The following is a 27,170-nucleotide window of genomic DNA, read 5'->3' as shown; positions in this document are numbered from 1 at the left end:
TAGCTCTTGAGTGGTAGATCTCGTGGCTGAGCCCCGGGCTTTGTGTGCAGCACGTAGAGGGCATGGAGAACGCAGCTCCGCTGGGCCCGTGCTCAGAACTGCTGATTCTGCTGGTCTGTTGAGCTCTGAGGAGGGGCCTCTTGTAATGGACACGCTCTCAGCTGATGCTGTTGCTGCTGCTCCGGGGACAACACTCGGAAAGTCCTGGCCTAAAGGAAAGAGACCAGGGAGGGCAGGGAGGTTCGTCAGGGAACGCGTCCATCCACAGTTCATGAACTAACTTGGCCAGTGCTCTGGGCCCGGGACCACCCGCATACCTGATTTGCTGGGTGACGCCGCAGGGTCCCTGCCCTGCAGGAGGCAATGAGTGAGCTCCGCTCAGAAACGCTCCTCCGTCAGCCTCACCTCCGTCTCGCAGGATGGTTTCCGTTTCCTCGCTTGGCCTACTTCTGGCTGGAACCGAAGCCCTGCTTCATATTTAATAGAGGCTTCTGTTCTCCCTTCACGCAATATATTGATTCTTATAATTGGGCCTTTTTGCTTTCTCCCAAACTACATTACCCGCATTAACAGCTGGCTTAAAACTCCATTAGAAAACCATATGGGCCTTAGTGGAGGAGAAAAAAGGGAAATGCAGCTCGGAGAGCGCCAGCCCTTCCCGTAAGACGCTCACGGATGGGGAAGTCGGCAGGGCTGGATTTTCTGCCTCTTGCTGGCTGCCACCCCCCCGAGCTCTCTATCCAGCAGGCCAGCTGCTTATTCAGCTCTGCTCTGCAGACCAGGGCAGTCAGGATGCAGTCGGGGGGTGGGTCCCCCTGTGTTCTTAGCCTACTCTTGCTAATGAGACTGCCATCTTGTGAGTCTGCGTGCACATCTGGGTACCACCCTGGGCCTTAGCTCGTTGTATTGCAAAGTCAGAAAGGCTACACAGCCCTGTGGAAACTCTCGGGCTCGCAAGTCAGATCTCATTTTAGTAGCTCTCTTGTTATTCAGCCTCCCTGGACTTACTTGTGGTTTAGTCGCTCAGTCGTGTCTGACTCTGCAACCCCATGGACTGTAAACCTGTCAGGCGCCTCTGTCCGTGGGATTTCCCAAGCAAGAATACTGGAGCAGGTTGCCATTTCCTTTTCCAGGGAATCTTCCCGACCCAGGGATTGAACCCACCGCTCCTGCTTTATGGGCCTCCCTGATAGTTCCACTGTAAAGAATCCACCTGTAATGCAGGAGACCCCAGTTTGATTGCTGGGTCGGGAAGGTCTGCTGGAGAAGGGATAGGCTACCCACTCCAGTATTCCAGCCTGGGTCCATGGGGTCACAGAGAGTCTGACGACTGAGCGACTTTCACTCGCTCCTGCTTTATAGAAGGTTCCCGCTCGCTATCTCTTTTGCACATTGCAGTGTATGGACATCGGTCCCGCGCTTCCCTATTTGCCTGACCCTCACCTTCCCTCCTTGGCGTCCATACGTTTGTTCCCTGTGTCTGTGTCTCTATTCCTGCCCTGCAAAGAGGTTCATGGGTACCATCTTTTCTAGTTTCCACATTTATGCATTAATATACAAGATTTGTTTTTCTCTTTCTGACTTACTTCACTCTGTATGACAGACTCTAGGTCCATTCACATTTCTATAATAAATAAATAAATAATCTTCAAACTAGGAACCAACAAAAGCCCCTGGATGACTCTCATGTGAAGCCCTGGTTGAGGCCCATCGCTTTAGACCTCTGCTGCCCAGTTTGGGAGCTGGACGTGTGGGTGTGGGACGGCTGGTATGTGGCTGGTTGGAGCTGAGATGTGCTCTAAGTGCAGAGTACACTCCGAATTTTGGAGATTCTGAGGACAGTAGGAAAGCAAGACTGTAGAATAACATCTCATGAATGAATGCATGGTCAGAGGTCATTCTCAGTGACAGCTTCCCAAGTGTGTAGACACTATGAAATAGGTCCAATCAAATAAATTATCCAGTTTTTGAGAGAAATAAACATGGATTAGTATACCTGTTCGCTCTGTGTGTGTTAGTCGCTCAACCGTGTCTGACTCTTTGCGACTTCATGGACTGTAGCCCGCCAGGCTCCTCTGTCCATGGGATTCTCCAGGCAAGAATACTGGAGTGGGTTGCCATGCCCTTCTCCAGGGGATCTGCCTGACCCAGAGATCGAACCCAGGTCTCCTGCATTGCAGGCAGATTCTTTACCATCTGAGCCACCAGGGATAATACATTTCATATTTAGATAATAAAGATGGTTGCTTTTGCTTTTAGCAAACACATGAAAAGTCAACCTGCAGTCTTTATAAGGGGAGGGAATAGGAGTAAAGTCAGAGTAACAGCAAGGCTTGATTGCTTAGCACCCTGTCCTGGCAAGAGAAAGGCAAGGGGGCTGCACAGAGACGTAAGAGTCAGGCCAAGATGGAAACGGCAGGGCACACGGGTCACTCCTCACCCCCAAGCACCCAGGGGACACTTTGAAAGAAAACCAGGGGCAAGTCGACACCCTGAGGCAAAGAGCCTCCACATTTTCGTTTGTCACGAAGTAATGGTTTCTTTGGAAGATGAAGCCTAGAGTGCTGCGGAGGTTGTAATGGCACTGAACCTTCCCAATTCATGTTGCTGCTTCTGGAGAGTCTGATGCCAGCACCTGGAGCCATTTCGTGAGTCAAAGGATTTTAGTCCCAGTGAAAATAACCCCCAACACATGTGAAGTTCACAGTGCGAAGTGATCACGCCCCTGGGAGTGAGGAGCTGGCGTGGGGAGCACCAACTCTGTAAGGTTCCACCCTCGGGGGGCTACTCAGAATGCCTACTAGTGTCCTGCCGTGGGATGGAACCCAGGAAACGAGTCTTCCAGTTTCAGCTTTGCCCCCTCACGTCCTGACTGCGCCGTGTGAAACAGTGAAGCAGGGCAAGAGCAGGGTCTGCATGCTCCCCAAGGCCGTGTGCCAGGACACAGCACCCTTCACGCCACGTACTTCACGGTCCTGGCCACCCTCTGCGGTCCACTTCCGATTGATTTCCGAGCCACCCTCAGGGTGGGTGCCCTGCTTCCAGCACCAGCAGTGACAGACGTGTCCTCCACAGGTAATGAAAGCAGCAAGGTGATCAGGACTCTCTTCACAGGAGCTCTTTTGATGAGCAGTCACCACACCAGGGACAGGAGACATCTGATGGTCTCCAGCCCTAAAGGCATCTCTCCGGTGCGGGGAGAGGTGCCTGCGATAAATGAATGGTTTCTCTCCTAGAGACTTCTGCCCGCGTGTCTCCTGCTCGCTTTGTGTAAGACCACAGTGTTGGACCTACCGGGTATCCGCGGCGCTTTAATTTCCCCAGCTGCAAGACGCCACCCAAACTCAAAGGGCCTTGCAAGGGCATAATGCTGAGCTTGATTACCTTCCAGCAGTTTTCTCTCCCTTTCCTTGTAGCTAATGGATGAGTTCTGCGCACAAAGCCCCACTCTTCTTCTAGGGTCAGCTTCCTAATGGAACTGAGGCATAGGATTTCCTTTCATCCTTCCACAGCCTTCTGGGAACATCTCTCCTACTTTACAAGTCACCTTCCTGACTCCCTTTGGTTAATTTTAGGAAACTTTTCTCTCCTTCGGAATTCATGGGTCCAGAGGAGGCCAGTGGAGTCCCGCCCATCACCGAGTCATTCCTCCGCCTTCCCGACCATCATGTGTAAAGAAAAAAGTGCTGCCATTTAGGGGCGTGTGGGCTAAAAGGAGAAGCAAAGGTGAAGCCACGACTCTTCACACTTTCTTTTCCTGTTTATCCTTCTCATTTTTGCATGACTTCTTGCCAAGAAACAAGGTAGACTTGCTTCGATTTTTTTTTAGTTATTTCCTTCCTCTGATAATTTCTTAACTGATGTGTATAAACTTAAGGGCCAGAGGCTGAAGCAATGACATCTCCAGTCAAAGCATGCCCTCTCATTGCATTTGATGAGACGTCATTGGTCTTCCTGCATCATAAGGAGGTTATTCTGAGCAATTATATGTCAGAAAATTACACAACCTAGAAGAAATGGATAAATTCTTATAAACATACAATCTATCAAGGATGAATCATAAAGCAACAGAAAACTTGAACAGACCACCAGGAGTTAATAAAAAGAAAAAGAAGAATATCTTTGCCACCAAACTTTGAAATAGCTTTTCACTCAACTTTTTTATGTCTTTTCTTTCTCTCCATGTATGAGACAGAATTAAATGTAATAGAATCAGAGGGAAATGATCATAAAAGTCAATGAAATTAGGTCCTGTTAAGAGGGACTGCACTGGAGAAGGAAATGGCAACCCACTCCAGTGTTCTTGCCTGGAGAATCCCAGGGACGGGAGAGCCTGGTGGGCTGCCATCTCTGGGGTTGCAGAATCGGACACGACTGAAGCGACTTAGCAAGAGGGACTGCGGGCTTCCCAGGTGGCATGAGTGGTAAAGAACCCACTTGCCAGTGCAAGAGACGTGGAGATGTGGGTTCAATCCCTGGATCCCGAAGATCCCCTGGAGGAGGGGAGGCCGTGGCGACCCCCTCCAGTGTTCTTGCCTGGAGAATCCCATGGACAGAGGAGCCTGGTGGGCTACAGTCCATGAGGTCACAGAGTCAGACATGGCTGAAATGACTTAGCACAAACACAAGGGACTACACCTCCAGTTCAGTTCCATTCAGTTGCTCAGTCGTGTCCGATTCTTTGTGACCCCACGGACTGCAGCAAGCCAGGCCTCCCTGTCTATCACCAACTCCCGGAGTTTACCCAAACTCATGTCCATTGAGTCGGTGATGCCATCCAACCTTCTCATTCTCTGTCGTCTCCTTCTCCTCCCACCTTCAATCTTTCCCAGCATCAGGGTCTTTTCCAATGAGTCAGTTCTTTGCATCAGGTGGCCAGAGTATTGGAGTTTCAGCTTCAACAGCTCCAGAGAGAAGGACTATTGTCTTTATCTTAATCTTTATCTTAATCTGTAAACCTAGGGTCCATTCGGTGACCTCTGAAGCTGAGATGCTTTGGTGTTCACACTGCCCAGTTTCCTTTGGATTCACTGGAGGATCAGCCGCCGTGAGGCCCTCCATCTACTTTCATCATCCTTTCCTAGAATTCGAGCTCTAATGTTGTCACATGCACATGTAAATAAGCCAGAGTAGAGGGGGGATGAGCAGGGCAGGCGAGGATGCTGAGGGCCTCCGAGGGCCGGTGGGGGAGAGAGGAGAGGGCCACGTGAGCCTGGGATGGCATCTGCAGAGGGCCCGGAGTAGTCGTGGGTCAGTTCTCAAGCCCTCCTGTCCTTTCTGATGACTTGGCGCCAAAACTATCACTTTGCTATCAGGAGACATGGTGTCAGCACTGATCTTTTTCAGATCTAACACTTTTCCTTTTTCGTAGCATCATTTCTTTTAATTCATATTTCTCTGAGGACGTAGTAGTTCTCATACATGTAAAGCCCTAGGAATTTGGAAGTGATCAACACCTGTATTTCATTCTAAATCAGAACTCCATGTACCTGGAATGACGAGCTTTTTCTTTCCCGGAAAAATACTTCAGGGGAGGCAAAGGGACACAAGGATGGAGTTTGACCCTCACTCTTTTTTGTTCTGGAGCTGGTGTGTTTCCTATGCCTTGTTAAGACGAGTGACACAGAAAGTGGGAACTGTGTCATCAGCCCAAATGCCTTGTTCTTTGTGGAACAGACCATCCCAGTTTTCTGCCCTCTTTGGTGGGACTGTAGATGGTGGGGACTGAACCACTTCAGACCAGCCGAGCTCCGCAGCATGGGAGACTCTCTACCGCCCCCTGGTGGATGGAGTAAGAGAAACATGGTCTCTAAGGGCTAAGGATGAAGAGCCAACAAATGGGTTAACTGGTCCCAGGGTGGAGGCTGGGACGCTGGGAGGAGGAGCATTACGGGGTGGATGGGGCGCGAGGAAGGAGCGGGTAAAGTGGGCCCCTCCCTTGTCGGGCCCAGGTCCCTCACAGTCGTGTTCACTCCTTGGGCCTTCCACCTAGGCATACCCTTCCTATCCCAGGGTCCCGGCACGTCCCACGTCAAAAAGGAGAGGTTCCTCTCCCAGTTAACTGATGCGGGATAAGCCTCCAGCTCGTCACACACGGTCCAGCTGTCTTGCTCCCGACAGCATCTCCTCCCAGGCCTGTCTTCCCACCCCAGCCATCTCACAGCTTAACCATCTTCGGGATGGTGGGTGGCTAGGAGAGTCGATGAGCTTCCCAATGAATTTATGTCTCTCTATATGCAATGCTTCTTGAAACTTTGATCTCTTCCAACTTTCTAATATAATTGTCATTTTTGGAGCCTGGATTATTACTCGTTGCTGAGTCCTAAACATATCTTTGCTTCCAGACTTGTATTTACCTGCTTTCATAATATCCCATCGATGTTAACTGGAAGGCAAATTGACATTAAAAATTGGGCCTCGGGTGATGTGGAAAAGCCTGAGATTCCAGCTAATCAATTGGTAAACCTCTCTCTTTTTTGGCACTTTTACCCTCTTTCACTACTGGCAGGCAGTCCAAGAGTGTATGGTCTTTATCTGATAAAAAGCATTGGCTAGAACGGTGTCCCGATGAGGCTCAAGTTATGGGCTAAGAATGAAGTAGCGACATTTTCATCTACGGACACACTGCTACACACAATGCGTGACAACCATCTCGGTTACAGGGAGGACAATGACACGGCGAGTGTTTCAGAGCAGTTTATGGGGAAATGTCCGGTGCTACATCGAACGCAGATCTTATAATATAGATGCTTAGATTTGGGACTAACTTTAGAATTGCAGGGCTTCCTTAGTGGCTGAAACGGTAAAGAATCCGCCTACAATGCAGGAGACCTGGGTTCAGTCTCTGGGTTAGGAAGATCCCCTGGAAAGGGAATAGCAATCCATTCCAGTACTCTTGCCTGGAGAATCCCGTGGAAAGAGGAGCCTGGGGGGCTACAGCCTATGGGGTCGCAAACAGTCAGATACTACCGAGCGATTATCACCTTCACGGTTTAGAAATCACCTGATGTATCCTCATGTCTGGTTCAGGACCTCACGCAACTATTCCTGGTCGGTGGTCTGGCCACCCAACCTCCACTTTGGGGACCAAGTGAGGGCTCACTACCTTGACTGGTTGTTTGGTCCATGGTGGGAAATCGCATTTTAGGGAAGGAAGTGGCAACTCCAGTATTCCTGCCTGGAAAATCCCATGGACAAAGGAGCCTGGTGGGCTACAGTCCATGGGGTCACAAGAAGTTGGACACGACTGAGCAACTGAACACGTTCAGCCCATGGGGCCTCATTTTGAGACAGAACGCAAAAGCTCATCTTTTCTGCCTTCTGTAGCCGCCATCTCTGAACCCCCTAAACCCAGCCTCATTCTGAACTCCAGGGTGGGAGGCGCTGCAGGGCGACTGATACTTTCCAGAGTCGTTTCAAGTCACCTTTAGTAAGAGGAAGAGGGAATGGGGCTATTTCTGACTCTCTGATTATTGTCTCGAAGGCGCTTGTGTACGGGAAAATGGGAGGTGGTTTCTGGGGAAACGAGGTCTGGGCAATTCAGGTTTGAAGGCTTCAGATGCTTCATTCCCGGGGAAGAGCAGACAGACAATGGGCTATGCTCAAACAAGCTGTGTTCAACGGCCGAGTTCTAAGCCCTGCTCCCTTTGATATTATTTTGGCTTTAATGCTTAGGTCAACGCTAGAAGGTGAAACGGCGAGAAGGAAATGGACTGCCTGGAGACAAAGCCCATTAGGATTTTACTGGCAGGAAAAATGAATAGGAGTAACAGAGACGAGAGGGGAGCCCGAACCCTGAGTGCCAGGGAGGGTAGCCCTGCCTCCTTCCTCCACTGGGTGGCCATTGTCGTCATTCATTCATTCGACAGTGCTTATTGACAGATTATTCTGAACGGGTACACAGCGATGTATGCTGCAGAGTCATAGAGCTCCTTTTATAAGATGAAAAGTGGACGGTTGCCTAGATGGGATCTATTTTAATCATTTGAAACTGTTAGTCATTTTTGGCAAAGGAAATCGTCGTGATGGGTCAGCCAGATACTACAGCGTCTTTCAACATTTGGTAGAAATTGTCAGGGAAGCCATGCCAAGGCACAACAGAGACGGAGAGAGAGAAAAATCTACTTTAAGCTTAAAGGTTATTCTTTCCCCACGTGCTAACATATGGTCTGCCATGCGATCTCTACTGTATCTCTTGCCTTCTGTGTACAATGACGTGAACCCCAATTGAGGTGGCCCAAAAATTAACCGTGAAGGATATTGGTTCTCCAGGTTATTTTCTAAGCTGTGTCTGTAATGTGAGATTGAAGTGAAAATAGCAACTCCCCTGTCTCTGGCATCCAGACCTTGCCTTTGCAGCTAGAGAAGGAGACGAGTGAGCAGGGTTAGGGTTAGGGTTAGGTGCTCATTTGAGGGACTTCCCTGGAGGTCCAGTGGTTCATGCTTCTACTGCAGGGGGCATAGGTTCAATCCCTGGTCGGGGAACTAATATCCTGCATGCCAAAGAAAGTTAAAAATTAAATTAAAAAAAAAGATGTTCATTTGGGTCTGATCAGATAGTGGTCTGTCAAGAAGTAAATCTGGAAGCTTGAAGTCTTCCATTAAGCAGGAAAAAAAAAACACAAAAAACCAAAAAACTGAATTAGAACATAAGAAGTATTCATGGACAGCTTCTTAGGCCAAACCAAAAAGCCTTGTGTATTTCAGACCCTGTGACTCCACTTGGCAGTTCTAAGAATAGGTTTTTTTTTAATCATAAATTATATTATAGCATAAGATGGCCCCAGTGATCCTTACCTTCCGTTGCGTTCTGTGGGATTCCCTCCCTTTGACCTTCGGCTGGACCCAGTGAATTGCTTTCTACAGATGTGACAGAAATGGTGTGCGTCTCTTCAGAGGTTAGGTTCCAAGGAGAGCTGGACTTCTGCCTTGCTCCCTCGTGTTCTCCTCACTGTGGAAGCCAGACGTCCAGGTGTGAGCTTCCCTACAGATGGCCCAATGTAACAAGGAGCCAGGGGAGGCCAACGGGCAGCGAGGAACTAAGGTCCGCAGGCCAGCATCTGTGAGGGGTGCCCACATGAGCTCGAAACCAGAGCCTCTGGGTTGAGCCTTCCGATAAGACCTTAGCCCTGGCTGACTGTGATGGCAGCCAGTCCTGAGCCAAAGAGCCCAGCTAAGCCTTGCCTGGCTTGCTGCAGTCATCCGGCTGTGTGAACGCTACGGACCTTCTTGAGCGCTCATCTTTTGGTGAATATACGCATCCTAATTCTGTTCAGTACATACCTACGAATGGAATTGCTGGGTCATGGCATGTATTCAGATTCAGGAGACGTTGCCAAAAGCTTTCCAAGGGGCCTTGCCCATTAACACTCCAGCCAGCGGTGCCCAGGGCCAGGCTCTCATCTCACTGTTTCGGCAGGACTCTGCTGCCTTTCAGTTCAGCACAGGGCCAGGTGTGCCGTGAGATTTTAATGGCATTTTTTATTAATAGTAATACTAATGGGAAGAATAATAACAGCAAAGGTAACCTTTTGCATACCTAATTATCTGATGTTTTAATTTTCAAAAAGCAATATATAGCCAGGGCTTCATTATGCATTATCACTTTATGTGTAGTTAGCACTGATAAAACCGAATATTAAGCACTGCAGAGAATGCAGAGGCACTGTGGCTGTCCTTAAATCAGATTTCTTAGGGGATAACCAGGATAAACGGAGAGAACCGGTTGAAGTAGAACACTTTTATATTATGCTTTCAATATTTAGGCTATTTAAGTGAGCTTGGACTTTTTTTTTTTTTTAAGCTTAAATTTCCCAGATAATGGCCTTCATTTTCTGCTTAACATTGCTAGTCAGGAGATCCTGGGAGCCTATTGTTTTTCATCACAGAGAGCACTATTTTCACATTATACCTGTTTTTCAATTTTATATCAGTAATAACATTTTGTTGGTCTATATGAGTTTTTAGCATTGTATACTCGATAAAGCTAATTGGGATATTATTGAAGATATCTAGCATTTCTTTTAATGATCTGCATAAAAGCAGATTTCTTTATTAGAGTCATATTTTGTGAATTCATGGTTATAGCCAAGAAAAAGAATCACACTCATGAGCTCAGCCTTGCATCTGTAATAAAAGCAGTGCACAGAAAACCAAGTTTGGCAGCGGTGGTCAAGCACCGTGGGCAGTTCAGCCTGGACAGGCGTCGTGCGGGCACCGAAACACTTGGTGGGCATGTGAGCCTGTCACTGAACGGTCCCCGGGAGAGGGGACTGCCATGGTGGTCCAGGGGTAAGACTTCACCTTCCAGAGCAGCGGGTGTGAGTTCAATCCCCGGCTGGGGTGCCTTGTGGCCACAAAGCCGAAACAGAAAACAGAAGCAATATTGTAACAAATTCAATAAAGACTTAAAAAAAAATCAAACCCTGCAAAATACAGATGTTTAAACTCGAAATTGGGCAATGTAAGCCACGAGAAACTAGCCCCAGAAAACAGTAGAGGCGAACGATGAAATATCACTAAAAGCAGGAGCACGTTGAAAGTGTCAGTCGTGTCGGACTCTTTGTGACCCTTTGGGCTGCAGCCTGTCGGGTTCCTCGGTCCATGGATTTTTCAGGCAAGAATACTGGAGCGCGTCGCCCCATCTCCTTCTCCAGGGGAATCTTTCCAACCCAGGGACTGAAACTGCGTCTCCTGGGTCTCCTGCACTGCAGGCAGATTCTTCACCTGTTGGGTCGTCAGGGAAGCCCCTCCACAAAATGTGAAGAATAAGCAAATGATAAAAAATCATCAAAAGTAAGAGACTAAGCAAGTCATTCTGGTAGGAAAATATTCAAAATCCATATTAATGCCATGGTTTGTAACGTAAGGGCATGCTCTGATCCGTTTAGGAATCTTTTCTGGGGAAAGATGCAGCAACGTCCTCTGCTTTCTGAGGAAGCAGTCGTCTGTGGGGCTGGGAAACACGGCCGGGACCTCCCAGACTGTCCTGCCAGGGACCCTGAGGAGTCACCTGGATATGGCTGGGTTTTGGATGGTGCTCTGATGCAAGATTCTGCGCAAAAACCCGGCACCCAGCTATGGCACAAAGGCCTTTGCAAACAAGAGTCTGGGCAGGAGGAAGATTACTCATTACGACCACTGGTGGAATCCTCAGGACACATTTCTAGAAGGCAAGAATGGTCCAGAGCCACTTCCATCAACTGTGGCAAGAGAGTGACATCCTTTGTTCATGGATAATTTCCAACTCATCTTGGACCAGATACTCCAGGTTTTAAGCCGTTATTGGACTTAAACCTGTAACAGTGGCCACAAATTTGGGGTTTAGGTATAGCTGGAATAGGACATGGCAACCCTCTCCAGTAATCTTGCCTGGAAAATTCCGTGGGCAGAGGATCCTGGCTGTAAACGGCAGGACACGACTGAGGAACTAAGCACATAGCTAACAGAAAAACGAGTTACTTTATTCCTTGTGGTTAGAGACAAATCAGTATAGATGGCTGATTATGATATATATGTGCAAGTCAAGGCATTTTTGAATGTTCAAGGGGAAAAATGGCATGTAGTTTCATGATCAGGCTATTAACTGTCCCTGGTGCTTCACGGGAAAGACAGGTTCAGGGGTGACAGGGAACTGACGTCTCTTTGAGGGTCTCCGTGGAATCGTCTTATTTCCCAAGGTTTTGAGAAAGAGCAATGCCATCCTCATTGTCTTGACTTCTCTCTCAGCTTCAAGTTATCCCTAATGGCATCCAACCAAATGCTGATGGGATGAGGGTGAGGAAAGGCCTAGAAAACCACAGCTTGAAAGTCCAGGTCCCCTGCAACGCAGCATCACACAAGCTTAGTCCAACAGGCTCAGAAAGGAGAGCAGTCGACGCTCTTCCTGCTGAAAGGAAATGCTCGGTGCTGGAACTTCATCTTTTTTATCTGAGCAATGTGTAGAGTTGCACAGTGTGTGTTAACAACCTCTATATATCTGAAGAGATCTAGGATGTGTGCTCCCAGGTCTAACAGGTTAAATATTGCCAGTTCCTTTAAGTCTTCCTTTTAGGCTATGACGCCTTTGTTATCATGTCTAGAGCCTTGGTGGAGGGACCTGGAAGCTGAATCCAGCTAGGACGGTTGACAGAAACATCTGCTTGTGGCTTCTCCAGTTCGGCAGTCCCAAAGAAGCTGAGCTTTTATACAGAAGCTCACGACTTCTGTGGAAAGGGTTTCAAGAGACAATATGTGAAAGCCGCCCATCTCCCTGGGTCTGAGAACCAACGGAGTTCTTACTACCACATTCCATTGGTCTGAGCACCAGAAAGCTAGCCTAGAATCAAGGGGAAAGAAGGAAAGATGACCAGCTTTCAAGGAAAGGAGCGGCAGTGATCTTATGGCTATTCACAGTCCACTGCCTTAACATAAGAAATTCTAAGTCTGATTGTAATTTTTATCATGCAGTGCTTTCCCACTGTCCAAACTTGCTCAAACCAGAAAGAAGAGGAAAGAACCCTTTCTTGGGTGTTTTAGGCACTTGCTTTTAGTAATAGGAAGGACTCATTAGGACCCCTTAAGTTTGAATTAGCTTTAGGGTGGTAAAATATTGCTTAGATAATTACTGAAGTCCTAGAACCATGAATAGCTTGAAAATTAATGGGAGATCATGAATTGTATTAGCAGCAAGCTTACCAAGCATCTTTTAAAAAGGTCCATTGTCTTTGAAGCTAAAAAATGCTCCCGAGCTCTTGACAACAAAGGTAAACACCGTCTCCTAGTAACTTTTCTTGTTGCAACTGAGGTTCTTTGTCTTTCTTCTCATTTATTTATGTGTTGTGGGTTTCTTGTTTTCATGCTTCTGTAGAGATTTATAAAGGCAAAACCAAGTCTAAATGAGGTGGAGAGCTTTGCCTGTAAGAGAGAGACGAGCACAGCCCTAGGAATAAGCTCTTGGGTCTTTAGCAGTCCTTGCCCATGGTAGTTAGTCGGATTCTCAAAGTTGAGTTTCTAGGAACTGGTCTGTCCCCCACTGGTATCTGTCTGTGTGACAGATGGCTCCCCTGACCTGCTTCCCTTCCCACTTTATCTCCTGGGAACCTGTTGTTCGATCACTGAGTCATGTCCAACTCTGTGACCCCATGAGCTGCAGCTCACCAGGCTTCCCTGTCCTTCACTATCTCCTGGAGCTTGCTCAAATTCGTGTCCATCGAGTCAGTGATACTATCTAACCATCTCATCATCTGCTGCCCCCTTCTCCTCTTGCCCTCAATCTTTCCCAGCATCAGGGTCTTTTCCAATGAGTTGGCTCTTCGCATCATGTGGTCAAAGTACTGGAGCTTCCAATGAATATTCAGGACTGATTTCCTTTAGGATTAATTGCTTGGATCTCCTTGCAGGCCAGGGGACTCTCAGGAGTCTTCTCCTGGACCCTAAGACATTCCACTTCCCATCCCTGAACCAACCACAGGCACACCCTGGTCATCTGTCCTGGGACTCAGTCATGACCTGAGCTAGGCTCACTGCCCCACACGCTCTTGTCCCTCTGGGTCTGCCCGTAGTTCTCAGTTCTGGGTCCAGGTTTTAAATCAGCAGCCACTTTTAGCCTTTCTCCACCACACAGCCTAGAAGAAACAAATTCTTGTTCCTGGAAGTGCTCCAGCTCTGACTCATACCTGCACTTCTGTGGCTAAAGTCTCCATAGATACTTTCAATGAATGATCCCACGAACAATTCTGATGGGGAATACGAAGAGCCCGCCCCTCCTTGCTGCATACCCACCGTCTCCTCAGGCCGCAGCAACAGCAGTTGCCAGGAAGGGCTGGCCTTTCTCTCCGCTACGCGAGCTCGTCTCTGCCAGGTGTTCTCCACCTTACCTCCTAGTCTTTTGTTCAAGGTGCACCTTAAATCTTCCCTCCAGTATGCTTGGAGAATTACGGGGGGCTCTTCCAGGCATCTTTTTCTTTTCATTTCCGTGGTGCTCGGGACATAGCTCTATTAACACACCTCTCCCCATCTAACTGCAGATTTATAAACATGCACTTTATGGACATTTTGATGTATCTGGCTCTGCAGCTGGCTTGTGAACAAGCACCACAGACTGTTTATCTTTGAATCTCTACTATGATGCCTGCTGGTCAATAAATACCTGTTGAATTCATGCTTGCACACAATCATTAATGAATAATGGATGGTTAAACAAATGGCTGGAATAAAAGGATGGATAGATGGTTGGAAGGCTGGCTGGATATTGAGAGGATGGAGGGGGTAGAAAAGCTGAATAAGTGATTGTGTGGACTATTACTTTTCAAAAGTAATATTGGAAGGATATTCACGAATGATGAACTTATACGTGGAATTTTATGACTTTGGATTGCCAATGAGTCTAGCACAAACTCCATTTTCCCTCATATTCCTATCATAAATTTGTATATTTTTTGTTACTATACTGCAGCTCTTCAAAGAGTCTTGAAAATAAAGTGAAAGTTGCTCAGTCATGTCCAACTCTTTGCAACCCCATGGGCTCTACAGTCCATGGAATTCTCCAGGCCAGAATACTGGAGTGGGAAGCCTTCCCCTTCTCCAGGGAATCTTCCCAACCCAGGGGTCAAACCCAGGTCTCCCGTATTGCAGGTGGATTCTTTACCAGCTGACCCACCAGGGAAGCCCTCGAAGAGTCTTGAGTTGGTTTTAATCCAGCATTCTTTAAACTCTGAGAGACATAATGAGATTTAAAGAATGCACAGCAAAGCAGGGATTGACTTCACTTTCAACTCCTACCCACTTGATTTACCCTGATGTGTGGCTACGAGGTCTGTTTAGTTTCTTCATCAAAGATTGGAAATGATTATTTTTTTAAAGGATTGATAAAGTAAAATTATTTGAAATACACATATTTATATAATCTCTTTCATCTCTTCCTCTCTTGCTCAACTGTCATATTTCTCTATCATCTGTCTACATATCTCTCTATTATCTATCTCTTTGCACGTGTTGTTATGTCTTGCTTGATACATACCCAGAAGAACCTTGTGGAAATAAAAGTATTGTCACCCCTCTTTAGTCATCAAAGAGTAACACCTATAAACACAAATAAGGATTTGTTCAAAGCATAGAGGACCTGCACAGGCAGAAACTGGACTTCAGAGTCTCTGCTGCGGCCTGAGATACATTGCTGTTCGTTGTTGTTCAGTTGTGTCCGATTCTCTGCAACCCCATGGATGTCACCCGCCAGGCTCCTCTGTCCATGGGGTTCTCCAAGCAAGAATGCTGGAGTGGGTTGCCATTTCCTTTTCCAGGGCGTCTTTCTGATCCAGGGATTGAACCTAAGCCTCTTGCTTCTCCTGCACTGGCAGGTGGCTTCTTCACCACTGAGCCAGCACGGAGGCCCATGTTGTTTGTTACCAGGGCTAAACTGTGACTTTTTAGAGCCGTGGCATTATTGCACAGTCCAGAGTCTCAGCTGTCAAGGGGGCGGGCTGATGCTAACATAGGTAGAGTCATAGGCTGAGTCCTAGGTTGAGTCACAGGGCTGATGCTAACGCAGGTAGAATAGGTTCCATTCTGAATGCCAGCTCCATAGCACTTTGTAACAGCTGGTTGGAGCTCTGCATGGAGAAGGAGCGTGAGGCCCTGGGACGTGGTTGTTCAGTAATGTCAGCCATGCATCTAGGACCTCCCGTGCATATTTTTCATATAGTCTCCATCTCTGTTCTAAGACCACAAAAGGTACTCGTCATGATAGGTGTCCATGCTGGCTTGTCCACTGAGTCATCATAATGATTCACGAGATTACTCATGGAAAAAGTGTCTGCAGAGATTTTGAAGTTTCGGGAAGCTGATTTTTGAACCAAACTTCCTCCTTAGTTGAGTGAGGTTAATAAAATGTAGAGAGAGCCGTGAGGAAAGCTAACTGTAACGTCATTACCCATGTGAGTTATTTTCCCTCAAGGAGAGATGCTTGTTTCACTCTCCAGGGTGAACCACCTGCTGCCAAGGAAGGGTGGTTTCTCAAGCAGCTGTGGTTAGTAGTATGTTGCTTTGTATTGAAAAGCAAAAGCCTTCACTTCCATACAGATGCAAATACAATCAGATTAGCTTTATTTTAAGCTTTGATTACATTCTAGTTAATAAGAATATACTACAGTAAGCCAGTTTAACAGTCCAGCAAAATGCATTTCATTTTAGAACTGAGTATTGGAAGCCTTGGCAAATGCTGGGAGATTACTTAGTAGAGTTAGGTATGAGGTGTCTGTGAAGGGGACTGGCTAACCCTCATGGATTCCAGTGCTGAAGGCTCAGGAACCATCTCAAAAGCCTAGAAATGTGGTTGCAGAGACCATATAGAATTCCCTCCTGGCATTTCCCCTGGTTCCTTCTCACTATTCATCTTTTCTTTCTTCTGCTAAGAATCACAATTTACTGATCTAAATCACACTCTAGGCATATCAATTTGGTAATCTGGACAAAAACAATCAGCCTTGCAGATACATATTTGGTCGCCTTGCCTGTTGGAACCTTAGAGCCGAATTCCAGTGACACCCGTGTCCTCTGTCATCGGCTGTACAGTAGCGCTGGCTATTTGCGGGGTGGAGTCTGTATCAGCTTCTAGTACTTGCGTGCTGAGCTGAGGTCTCAACGTGGGTGATGTGAAGGATGAGAGAAATAGTGGCTGCCCTTCTGCACATCTGGTCACTAAATCTGCCAGCTTCTCCAACTTGTTGGCTTTATTCTGTCTCTAAAACTGTACCTAGACCTGGGTCATTGTGCCAAGGAGATGCGTCCAGGGAGACAGGTGAAGTATAATCACTAATAAAGGAAGTTCATTCCTTATCCCCACTGTCCTAAGTCAGTCTGGTTAATTTCTAATACTACAGCCCCCAAAGGGTTAAAGTTAGGGCCATTGGTTCCTCCTGTTCTGGCCATGGTGTGATGCCTCCTATAAAAAGCACTATAAAACTACATTATTTCATAGATCTGAGTATTGCACCTGCTTTCTTATCTCGTCTTCGGGGATTAAGTTCCCCGCAAATGCAATTTGTTAATATGGAGCCACCTCTTCTCACAACGTAAATCTGTGAAATTTGGCAGGCGGTCGCTTTGCCGCAGGTGCAAGATGGAAGACCTTTCCCTGGCTTTGCCAAGAAGAAAAATGAAGCTGCACTCAATTCCTGGGGAAAATATTCTGATATGGAGGCTAAAACCTGATTCCAAGAAAGGGGAATAGAATTCTAGGGCCCAAATCATGTCCTTCCCTCCCGTTTGGGGAGTATGTGATCCCCAAAAGGCTGAGTAGGGGGATGAGAAGCCCTGTTTTACATGAGGCCACGTATTGAGCAAATCCCCAGGCAAAGGGAGTCCTCTGATGTTGGAGCTGCAGCCATTTGAGATGATAAATGATGACTTTTACTCTTATGAGCTCCGAGAGCCTAATTAGGCCTTAATTAAAGCTAATGCTCAGAATCCTTTGGAAGGTGGGGTGATTAAAAACTAACTTGCACATTGAACAGCCACACTGAAAAGCGCGCCTTTGAAATACACGCCGTCACCTCTCTGGGACCCTCTCCAGTCCTGTCCAGGGCTTCACAGCTAAGTTAAAGCAAGAGCTGACTACTTTTACATTAGAACTTCCTCAGCCGAGACTACAAGAGGCCGGGTGCCTGGGTCCAGCTCGGCCCCCCGTGCGTCTACATCGAAGGTCGCCTCTGAATCTGCAAGTCCAGCTCGCCGTACACGTGCCTCAGGGAGTCGCTAGTCAGGCTGGCGATCAGCTTCCGGGGGCCGGAGACCCAGGGCCGACACAGCTCTTCCCACTGCACAGTGGCGTTGGGCCGGATTTCCCTGAAAGGATGGAAGAGGCAGGAAAGGTTTTATGCCCCAGAGAGGCAGATCGCGTTTCCCACTGTGATGGTCTGGGTCACCAGTGGTCTTTATCTCAGCTGATGGGGACTGGAAGACAGAAGGGCCTGGTCGGCTGGTTTCCCAGTCACCACCCGATCAAGGCTCCTATCTGAGGCTCGGTCAGCCACAGCCCCACAGGTCATGGTTCCTTCCACTTGGATGCATCATTCTGCCTCCTGGCAGGCCTCTGCAGTAGCCTCATGAACATGACTGATCTCTCTCAGCTCATGTGGGGGCTAAAGCTCCCTCCTGGGATGAGACTTCTATCTGAATCTGCAGCTTCTAACTTATACTGAGGTTGTGATGCTCTTCACTCGTTCTGGCCAATCCCCTTGGGACAGACCTGTTCTTAGGCCCCGGATCTGGAGCACTGCCTGCCCACCCTGTTATTCACGACCCTGCCTCACCCAGCGTGGGTCACTTGCCCACGCTCCTTGCTGTGGTGTGTTTGTTATCTGTGGCCGGTGACCTGGGAAATGCCTCTGAGGCTTGGGGGCGTCTCTCTCTGGGGCTCCTCTAGGCATTGGTTTTGAGAATCTCGGTGTCTCCATTAATTTGGCATTTGTTCTTTAGAAATGTGGCTATATACATGATCTCACTGAGTTACAGAAAAGCCAAATTATGTGATCAGTGCACACACATAGCCTACATATGGGAGAATTTTTCCAACTCAGTATATTGATTTTATGATTGAAGCTTTGAAACACACTGACCTCACCATGGGCTTCCTCACCTGTAAACGGTGGGCACTGTGAAATATTGAAGAGGATGTGGAGGGGGTGAGCGAGCTGGGACTCATGTTGCACTTGGAACAATGGCAAGATATGTCCAAATGCCACATATTAGATATATGCTGCTGCTGCCGTGTTATTACTGACTTATTATTTACCATCAGCTTTGGCCACTGTTTGCTCTGCCTGCACTCTCTGTGACATAACTGCGGAAGGTTCTTCCTGCCTGGATGCAGAGAAACAGTTCTCTACCCTTAATTTAAATAGTCGTTTCAATACGAATATAGGTTTTTAGATATTTGTTTCTCAAGAGCAAACCCTGATTCATTCATTCCCTTTCCCTTTGTTTCCCCTAAGTGATCCATCAGGAACATTTTGTGAAATAGCTGTCTGGTTTAAGGATCTGGCCTACGGCCATAGAAGGGAGGCAACTCCCTCAAACAGAAACTGTACCCCCGAGCTTTACTTCATTGAGTGACTTGTTGAACGTTAGTCGCGCAGTCGTGTGCGACGCTTTGCGACCCCATGGACTGTAGCCCGCCAGGCTCCTCTGTCCGTGGGATTTCCCAGGCTAGAAGGCTGGGGTGGCTTCATTATTTGCTCTAATTCATCAGCTCGTCCCCATAATGGTATTCATCCACGTATCCATGCCCGCTCATGAGTATCATCCAAGATACGCACAAAGAGACACCTCCATGTCAAAGTATGCATTTTCCTACAGATAAAGGCATGCATGCAGAAAGAAAAGAATCATCTCCCCATCTGGGTGAGTGGAGTGATACTGGAAGAGCCCTGTATTCCCAGGGATAGGTGTGGTGATAAATGACTCTCAGTAATGTGCTGAGCTATCAGGACGTGCCGGCCATTTATCACCCCGGACGCAGGCAGGCTTAGGGGATTATGATTACAGCAAACTGCAACTGTCCGTGCTTGTCCTCCATGTGTCCAGCGCTCTGTCCTACTTGAAAGATTCAAAATCTCAAACGAAGTGCAAAGTCGGGGAACTTTTCTCTCAAGATAACTTATGGAACCTGATCATTTTTTAAAGAGAAAAAAAAATGCATCTGGAAGATGAATTCTTTGATGTTCTGGAATTATCAAGAGCAGAAACTTGACAGCTGTGGGTCTCTGGGGGCAGCACCTCTGAGCATCCAAGGACGGCAGGAGGAGGCACAGAGAGAGTGGTGAGGTGAATCGTCTTGGAGTAGAGTCGGCCGCGCCGAGTGGGCCACGGACACGGCACCACCTACTCCCCGCCCAGTTCTCTGCTCACCAGCACCCGCCTACCAGAGCCTCTGCTTGGAGCTCCAGACTCCCTGCCGCCTAGGGCCCTGGCAGGGGTGTGGATGGCCAAGTGGAGTGGGCACTCCCTGGACTATTCAAGGTGTGTATCTGAGAAAAGAATACAGCCCTGTGAAGGGTTCTGGCTGGTCCCAAAGAATCGCACTTGAAGAGCCCAAGTTGTTACACGGACCTGCCACTCTTTGATCGGGTTTTCACAGGACAGGGTGCACAGCTGTGTATCAGTCGTCTGACAAGATGGATGTGGGTGCTGGCTGGCTCCTGTCTTGCTTGTGAAAGTGTGAGGAGGGGAAACAGGGAAAGCAGTGGTCTCCCTAAAGTCCCAAGCCCAGCCTGGATCATAAAGCATTTCCTCTGCTAACTTATTTCCAGTTTCTGACATTCTCTGAGAAGTGGAGCTCCCCTTGCTTCGCAGAGATCCACCCTCTGGACCTGTGCTCCCATGAGAGACTGAGGACCGGGCTCTGCTCCTGATGTGCTGTGGGTCTCTGTGTTGAAGTGATTACTGATGGGCCCTAAGGCAGAGTGTGGCAGGACATTGCCTTGGGTCCACCACGTAGGGAATGTCCTCCTCCGTCCCTTCCCCAACTCAGCCCCCTTTACCCTTCTCCAGTGTCAGGTACTAGCCATAAGCAATCCACCTGGACTTCCCAGGCAGCTCAGTGAGGAGAACGAATCTGCCTGCCAACACAGGAGACCCAGGAGATATGGATTAGAGCCCTGGGGTGGGAAGATCCCCTGGAGGAGGGCATGGCTACCCCCTCCAGTATTCTTGCCTGGAAAGTCCCATGGAAGAGGAGCCTGGTGGGCCACAGTCCACGGGGTCGCAAAGAGTCAGACACAGCTGAGCACACAGACACACCTAAAGCCCTGGACACTCAGCCCTCCGAGTCGTGTGTCTCCCCAGTGCTGGGTCTTTCTCCTCTAATGCACAGGTTGCCTCTTTTCTTGCACTGGCTTGAGACCAAGGTGGGATTCTTGCACAGCCACGGTGTCAAGGTGGCAGGAGGCTCTGGTACCCTCAGATGAAGCGTGTGGGGTTACTGTTGGAGGAGGAAAAATTGGCTCCAGCAGGGGGCTGCTTTGAAGAAGAAACGTGTTTCACTTTGCCTGAGCGATTCTTGCATCTGAGTCGAGTGGGAAGGTGTGAGAACGGGTGAGCAGGACTGTCGTTTCTGACGAAAGTGGGGCACGCGCCTCTGACCTCTTCCGCTAGCTGGTGTTGATTTCTAATTTAATTCCTTTCTTTTTTTTTTTTTTGCAGCTTCCCTATTAGCATATAAAGGTTGTTATATTTTGTGCTGGTTTGTTTGGTTTTTTTTTAATTAAAGCACTCAAACTATTTTCTCTGTTGTTTCTTACATCTGCCGGCATCAGGCCCGTCTTAAATGCTCAGATGCAGAAGCTGTGAGTGCTGTGATTCAACAGAAATGCAGTCTTCAGGGGGCACATCGTCTTAAAGACATCTCAGAGAGGGTGAAGGAGGGCCTTGCTCTTGTCTTACAGACTCAGAGTCCCCCACAAACGGTGCTGGGGAAATTCCTCCCATATCTGGGTCATAAGGCAGTTTCCACATACCTCCACCTCTCTCTCTGCCTTAGAAGGTCACCCCACAGGAAATATGCCAGACTGATTGATGCTGACGGGGCCTTATTTGCGGTAGAAATGAAAGTAATAAACCTCCAAGACTGGGGTCCATTCTGGGCGTCACACTTTAAGAGGAGCACTGACAAGCTGGAGGATGTGGGCAAGGGAGGGAGTTGAAACCGCCTTAGGGGTGAGGAGAATGAGGCTGGGGAGGAAAAGGGAAGACGTTTGCAGACATTTCCAAGCCATTAGGTGGGAGACAAATGTACCTTCTTCTCTGTTCGGGTCCAGGTGACAGACTTAGGTCCACTGGTAGGACTGAAAGGTGGAACTGTTTTCTAGCCACTAGAGCTATCTGACCACGGAATGGGCTGTCTTGTCTGTGACAGTCTTTGTCACCAGAAGTCACAGAAGCTGAGAGCTGTAGGCACAGTCCGATGGTGTGAGGTGTGCCAAAAGCAGGCCTTCCAGCAACGGGCCTGGGGCGCTTGTTGGTCCCCTAAATAGGAAACCAAGTCTAGAACTCTCTGCTGTTGTTCAGTTGATAAGTCGTGTCCGACTCTTTGTGACCTCATGGACTGCAGCTGGCCAGGCTCCCCTGTCCTCCACTCTCTCCTGGAGTTTGCTCAAATTCGTGTCCACTGAGTTGGCGATGCTATCTAATCATCTCATCCTCTGCCGGCCCCTTCTCCTTTTGCCTTCAATCTTTCCCAGCATCCGGGTCTTTCCCGGCATCAGAACTCTCTAGGCTCACCCTTTTTTTTTTCTACTGAAAGCAAGAGTTCTAGAGAGTGCTCGGATTGGTAAGATCTTGGAGTAGGGTTGGAAAGAAAGGACTCCTGCCAGGGTCCTAACTCATGACACCTGACTCATAGTGGGTACTCTGTAAATACTAGAAGAACAAGGCAGTTTGCAAAACTCTTGACTTTGGGGATCTGGAATCAGCCAACCTACTTGTGGATGCAAGCTTACTTCTACACACTGTACAACTTGGGACAAACAAGTCAGTCTCTCAAAGCTTCAGATTTCTCCACTGCCAAAGGGAGCTAATAACAGTACCCACCCCATTAGAGTGGTTTTAAGAATTGAATGATGGTGCTGGTCAAACCAACACCCCAAGCCCCACAGACTTGTAAATAAGGAGGTAGCGGCTTCCCAGACATGTTCACGGGGGTTGGATGTGAGCTGGGAAAAGATGCAGAAAGAGGAACTTCCCACAATCCTACCCCACGTCCCCACCTCCCCCAGCGCTCACCGGAACATCCTCCTCAAGGGCTTCGTCACTCCGGGACCATCCAGGCGGATCCAGACATTGCGCAGCGTTTCTTTCAAAGGGTTGGTGAACTCAACCGTCACCACCATGTCGGAACCCACGACCTGAGCACCACGGACCTGAGGAGCGAGTTGGGGGAGAAAGAAGCGTGTTAGCCGCACACAGAGCCTCTTTCTGCACCCTTATATCTTTACCCATCTTCGCTTTTCCTTCTGTTTTACAGTGTGGCCATTTTTTGGCAAAGGAGCCAATGTGATGAGGATATTGCTTTGACTGGGGGATACTTGTTGAGAGAAAGACGGAAAATTGCTAATTAGAATCACAGTCTTTTCCTCATTATGAAAACCCACCCTAATTAGAGTTCGGGTTAACAACCTCGGCCGCTGGCTGTTCCCGGCCGCAGGAGGTGGAAGTGCACTCAGGGTAGCAACAGCTTTCGGCAGCCAGGGAGGACAGGTGGACTCTGCTCCTGGAAGGGGTTCCGGTTTCCCGCCAGGACGGGAGGGATCCCTGAGTTCAGGAGGAAGAACACGCTCCTGGAGGTACTTGACAAAGAAATACATCCAAGGAGGGAGTCCTCATCCTTGAAGAGGAGGAATCTGAATGCTACAGTAGGCAAAAAGAGACTTTTCCTCCCCAGTCTGGATAGCTGAAGCTAGAAGGCTGTCTGGGATGAGTTTACGTATCACAAGCCTCAGATGTACTGGGTGTGTCCCCGACATGTACACACTGCTATATTCAAAGTGGATAACCAGCAAGGACCTACGGGACAGCACCGGGAGCTCTGCTCAACGCTATGTGGCTGCCTGGATGGGAGGGGAGTTGGGGGAGAGTGGATGCGTGTACGTGTATGGCTGAGAGCCCCTTTGCTGCTCCCCTGAAAGCATCACAACAGTGTTAACTGGCTACACGTCAATAAAAACAAAAAGTTGTAAAGAAAGAAGCACTGGGTATGCGGCAAAGCGGCCGGAGTTCCACGACAGCTTCAAGCCTTACTAGCTGTGAGGTCTTGTAAGGTCTCAACCTTTCTGAAACTCAGTTTTCTGAAACAAGGTGGCCGTTCCTATGGGGTAATCATCGTAGAACGCTGTTATTAGGGTTGTTGTTAGTACTATTTTACCTTATGCCGTGTTCACGATGTATAGTACTGCACACTTGGGACTATCTGCTTTCCCAACACTGACACCAGGTGCTAGAAAATGGCGAGGGAGCATTTGTTTGTTGGTTTAGGGGCTTGGTATGCCAAATGGATGGATCTGTGCAAACTCTAAATTACTGGGGAACAAGATAATAAGACTAGTTCTTCCCTCCTAGGAAAGGATCAGCTAACACGATGCATGGCTCAAGACGTTACAGGCTCAATTACATCATTCGGATCGGCAGTACTTGGGTATTTTACTTTATTCACTTCGTTTTAGCCCACTTTCAACTCCAGCATCTAGCTGGTGTCCAGTAAATATGTGCTACATTAAATTGACTGCTTAAAAAGGAAATGTATTGGTTGTTTGAGTTTTCCATGTAGCAACCCAGCCATTATACTACGTTATTTCTTTAAGCAGTGTATAACATAGGAAAAGTCAAATGGAAATGAGCCTTGCCAGAACAGAGAGAAAAAGGAGGGACTTTGCCCCAAGAAGGAGATTCTCCCTTATGGACTCTGCTGCTACTGCTAAGTCACTTCAGTCATGCCCAGCTCTGTGCGACCCCATAGACAGCAGCCTACCAGGCTCCTCCATCCTTGGGATTTTCCAGGCAAGAGTACCGGAGTGGGTTCTAGAGAGTAGTAAGAGTGAAAGCATTAGTCGTTCAGTCATGTACGACTCTTCTGTGACCCCATGGACTGTAGCCTGCCAGGCTCCTCTGTCCATGGAATTCTCAGGCAAGGATCCTGGAGTGGGTTGCCATTCCTTTCTCCAGGGGATCTTCCCAACCCAGGGATTGAACCTGGGAGACTAAAGTGAAGGGTAAAACCTTATGACTTTACTCTTTGGGACACATTGCTAACTAAAATTATAACTAAAAATCTACAAGAAAAATGAAAATTGTAGCCAATTCTCCATGGGTATTACTTTTAAATCTCGACCCCCTGTGGTGGGATGGGTGGAGAGCTGGAAAGAGGAGTCAGGGGTGAAGCGGGCTTGGATGATGGTGGAGAGGACAGCAGGTGGTGTCACGCGAAGCATGGACTGTGTGCCAAGCAGTGTCCTCAGCGGTCCTCAACCTGGCATGCACAGCAGAACGCAAAGCTGGTCACATCTGGGGAAGCTGAACCTGTGGATTTGGATTTTGGTCTCTGTAGGAGTTCTGGAGCCAAGCCCCATGGGTACATAAGGGATGGATGTATAAAAGCGCATTATTGGAATACTTTACGTAGAATCTTTGGTTTAATTCTCAAGTTCATCCAACATATTTTTCCTAAGGAAAAAAAAAATCTCAGAACACTTTTTGGTTTCTAAAAATAGAGGATAAAGATAACATTTACAAAAGCTGTCTAAATTGAAGAAAGTAGAACTGCTTCAGAGACACTACTGGCGAAAGCATTTGCTATGATCACTTTGATTTTGAAGGAAAAATATTTTGGAGCCATCTGCTTTCTTTGTGGCATGATACTGCAATTACAGGGACAACCCCTTAGAAAACCCTGATCGCAGCTACTGCCCTTTCCTTCTACAAACACAGTGACAACGCAGGACGCATACATCTTGCATGTGGCTTTAGGGGGTCCATCACAGGCCAGGGCAGCTGTGGCCCTCAGGGGCCTGGTGGTCTCCAGGTTAAGGACCCTTTACACACGGGTAGGCTAGCTCTACAGGAAAAGCCTTCTGCTGTGGAAAGTGGGTCACAGGTGACTGATGGCAGAGATAGGGGGATTTAGTATTTGAAAGATTGGCCCAGTGTCTGGGCCTTCAGAGACGGGCTGCAGGTCTGAGTATGATTAGAATATGAAGTCTTAGATAATTTTATGTATTGTGCCTAATCAGTTTGCTCCTAGACATGGTCTCTGTTATTAGCTGCTGGAGGGGTACATAAATAAGTACTTCTCAGCCTCGCCTGATGCTGGAGCAAGGAGCAGGCTGCGATGAAACGAGGGGCCCTTCTCAGATTGTGGAGAGTTTCTTCTGCAATTGACAAAGATCCCAGCATCCCTTTCCTGACATTTGTCTCCTGCCCCTGGAATTTAAATGTCCTCAGCCTGACTGCTGAGAAGACAATGAAATTTAGAAACTCAAACCAAATCGAACATTAAAAACCCAACATTCAACATCACCGTCTTCTGCTTAGGCAGTATTTCCTCCTCCTTTTGAGGAAAACGGAGAATATATGTAGGATTTTCATAGCATGTGTTGGTTTACACGATGCGCCATGCACAGCGTATATTCACTGTACAGATGACCAGCCGTTACTTGGACCAGGGGGCAGGATGAAACATACGTCATCCTCAGTGACAGCAAACACTTCTGCGCTCCGATTTTTCCCAATATTCCATTGAAAGCATTTCCGTTTTTTATGCTGACATAAAGTATGGTACTTTTTCAAGTTAAACACAATTCACCAATATTGACATACTGAGTCCTTGTTGTTCTTTTTTTTCATGATAAAGATCAATATTCTGATTCTTTGGTAAACAAGAAAGTTACTAACACACACACACACACACAAACTTTTGGGAAAGAACTACTTTTTAGGAAATCACAAGATCTCTTCCATGGAGTATATGCTTTACAATATATATATAGCTATACTCAAAATCAAAACTGAAATGAAGGAAAAGTTTGACAAAGAATGAACCTAGTTGTCAATATAATTCACGTGATTATTAGCTCACCTCATAGTGCTTACTTCAGGTGCTGCCAGGCACGTCTTCCATGACTTATCACTGGAAAATGAACTTTTCCCTCCTCCCACTGTGGGGGGCATCATCACTGCTGGTAATAAGCGGTTGCTTGTTTGTGAACCACACTCACCAGCACCACCACGGCTGTTTCTCTCTAGCCCAGCTGAATTGGCATAGACTAAATAATGCAAATGGTTTTACAACAGTCAGCCACGGTTCCAAGACTGTCCAGTATGGTATCTGCCAGCCCCATGGGGCTATTTAAATGTTTAAGTGAATTTAAATTAAATTAAGTAAAAACTCAGCTCCTCACTTGTACGAGCTGCAGTTCAAGTCCTCAGCAGCTACACGTGTCCAGTGGCTCTCATACTGAACAGTGCATATTTAGGGCATTCTGGTAATTAGGGAACATCCTACTGGTCTTCCCGTGTAGCTCAGTTGGTAAAGAATCCGCTTACAGCGCAGGAGACCCGGGTTCGATTCTTGGGTTGGGAAGACCTCCTGGAGAAGGCAATGGCAACCCACTCCAGTGTTCCTGCCTGGAGAATCCCATGGACTGTAG

At 47.8% G+C, this 27,170-nt stretch overlaps 1 protein-coding gene across 1 annotated transcript in view; it reads right to left on the bottom strand.

The window, feature by feature from the left end:
- Positions 1-16,197: 16,197 nt before the first annotated feature.
- The window catches only part of F13A1 (coagulation factor XIII A chain), a 141,985-nt gene continuing 131,012 nt past the window's right edge, over positions 16,198-27,170 (bottom strand). Inside the window, exons 14-15 of the mRNA XM_068960457.1 lie at positions 22,756-22,892; positions 16,198-17,820 (exon numbers count right to left, since the gene is read on the bottom strand). Coding sequence (XP_068816558.1) covers positions 17,667-17,820; positions 22,756-22,892 — 291 coding nt within the window. The 3' untranslated portion in view covers positions 16,198-17,666. The remainder of the gene's footprint in view (positions 17,821-22,755; positions 22,893-27,170) is intronic.

Source organism: Capricornis sumatraensis, chromosome 22 (assembly GCF_032405125.1).
Source record: "Capricornis sumatraensis isolate serow.1 chromosome 22, serow.2, whole genome shotgun sequence".
In the NCBI taxonomy this organism is placed as follows: domain Eukaryota; kingdom Metazoa; phylum Chordata; class Mammalia; order Artiodactyla; family Bovidae; genus Capricornis; species Capricornis sumatraensis.
This window is presented reverse-complemented; position numbering and strand designations above follow the sequence as displayed.